Source organism: Lipotes vexillifer, unplaced genomic scaffold, assembly GCF_000442215.2.
Source record: "Lipotes vexillifer unplaced genomic scaffold, Lipotes_vexillifer_v1.1 scaffold129, whole genome shotgun sequence".
Taxonomy (NCBI): domain Eukaryota; kingdom Metazoa; phylum Chordata; class Mammalia; order Artiodactyla; family Lipotidae; genus Lipotes; species Lipotes vexillifer.
The window spans coordinates 20,151-21,516 of NW_006777287.1; the positions used below are offsets into that span (position 1 = coordinate 20,151).

At 63.3% G+C, this 1,366-nt stretch overlaps 1 protein-coding gene across 1 annotated transcript in view; it reads left to right on the plus strand.

Annotated features, from left to right (window-relative positions):
- Positions 1–882: 882 nt before the first annotated feature.
- The window catches only part of CHST7 (carbohydrate sulfotransferase 7), a 1,552-nt gene continuing 1,068 nt past the window's right edge, over positions 883–1,366 (plus strand). The window contains exon 1 of the mRNA XM_007450830.1: positions 883–1,361. Coding sequence (XP_007450892.1) covers positions 883–1,361 — 479 coding nt within the window. The remainder of the gene's footprint in view (positions 1,362–1,366) is intronic.

Consider the following 1,366-nt stretch of genomic DNA (forward strand, 5'->3'; position numbering starts at 1 on the left):
ATCTCAGGCTGGAAGGTATGGAGGCACTAAAACTTATCTGCATTTTACAAATGAGTAAACTGATCTTCAGGGTGTCTGTAAGACGTGCGTGGCCCTCAGCGGGCAAAACCCTAGGAAGACAACACATATTTCTGCAAAGGCTACACCTAAACAATTAAATGCTCTGCGTGAACGCAGTTGTGCTTCCAATTCCTCTGGACCACGATGCACTATGCAATCTGCGTCTTTATGCTAGTGGAGAAGTGCTCCCATCCAGAACTCAGTAACACCCACCCCGGGGCTGACGGGGGCGCTGGGTGTAGATAGTGACCAGGGGCCCCATTCTAAATAGTGTGGAGGCGAGTCTGCTTACGACAGAGATGGCCAAGCAGGGGACATAAAACAGGAGAGACAGTGGAGCTCTCCGGGTGGGGTCCACGTCCTGTCACTGGGTACACTCTGTACACACGAGCCCCTCCCTTGCCTGCACTCAATTCATGAAGACTTGACTTCATCACGGAGGGGTTGGTGAAAGGTGGGGTCTGGCTCCGTGCGCCCCAGCCGGCGTCCCCCACCCCGCGGCAACCCCTCCCAGATCTGGCAGAGCTCTGGCCGAACCCCAGCGGGTAGAGAGGCGGGGAGAAGCTGCAGGGTGGAAGGCGGGGCGGGCCACTGCCTAGCCGGCCAATAGGCGGCTCTCCAGCGCGGAGCCTGGAGAGGGCAGGGGATTCGCCACTAGCACCACCGCCTCCAGAGTTTCCCTTGTGGATGCACAGCCCCAGTGACTCCGCTCCTCCCGGCGCAGAGGGGCACCAAGAGGCCGGAGGAGCGCACTCGGGACGGGATTTCCGAGGAAAGGGAGAGGAAGGGCGCCCCACCCGCTCTGGAGGGGTTCTGTGAACGATGAAGGGCCGGCGGCGGCGGCGGCGCCGAGAGTACTGCAAATTCGCGCTGCTGTTGGTGCTGTACACGCTGGTGCTGCTGCTCGTCCCCTCTATCCTGGACGGCGGCCGCGACGGGGACAAGGGCGCTGGGCACTGCCCAGGCCTGCAGCGCAGCCTGGGAGTGTGGAGCCTGGAGGCGGCGGCGGCGGGCGAGCGCGAGCAGGGCGCCGAGGCGCGGCCCGCCGCGGAGGAGGATGCGGGCCGGTCCCCCAGGTCCCGGGGCAACCTCAACGGCGCCGTCGGGGAGGCGGCGTCTCACGAAAAGCAACACATCTATGTGCACGCCACCTGGCGCACAGGCTCGTCGTTCCTGGGCGAGCTCTTTAACCAGCACCCGGACGTTTTCTACTTGTACGAGCCCATGTGGCATCTGTGGCAGGCGCTGTATCCGGGAGACGCCGAGAGCCTGCAGGGCGCGCTGCGCGACATGCTGCGCTCGCTCT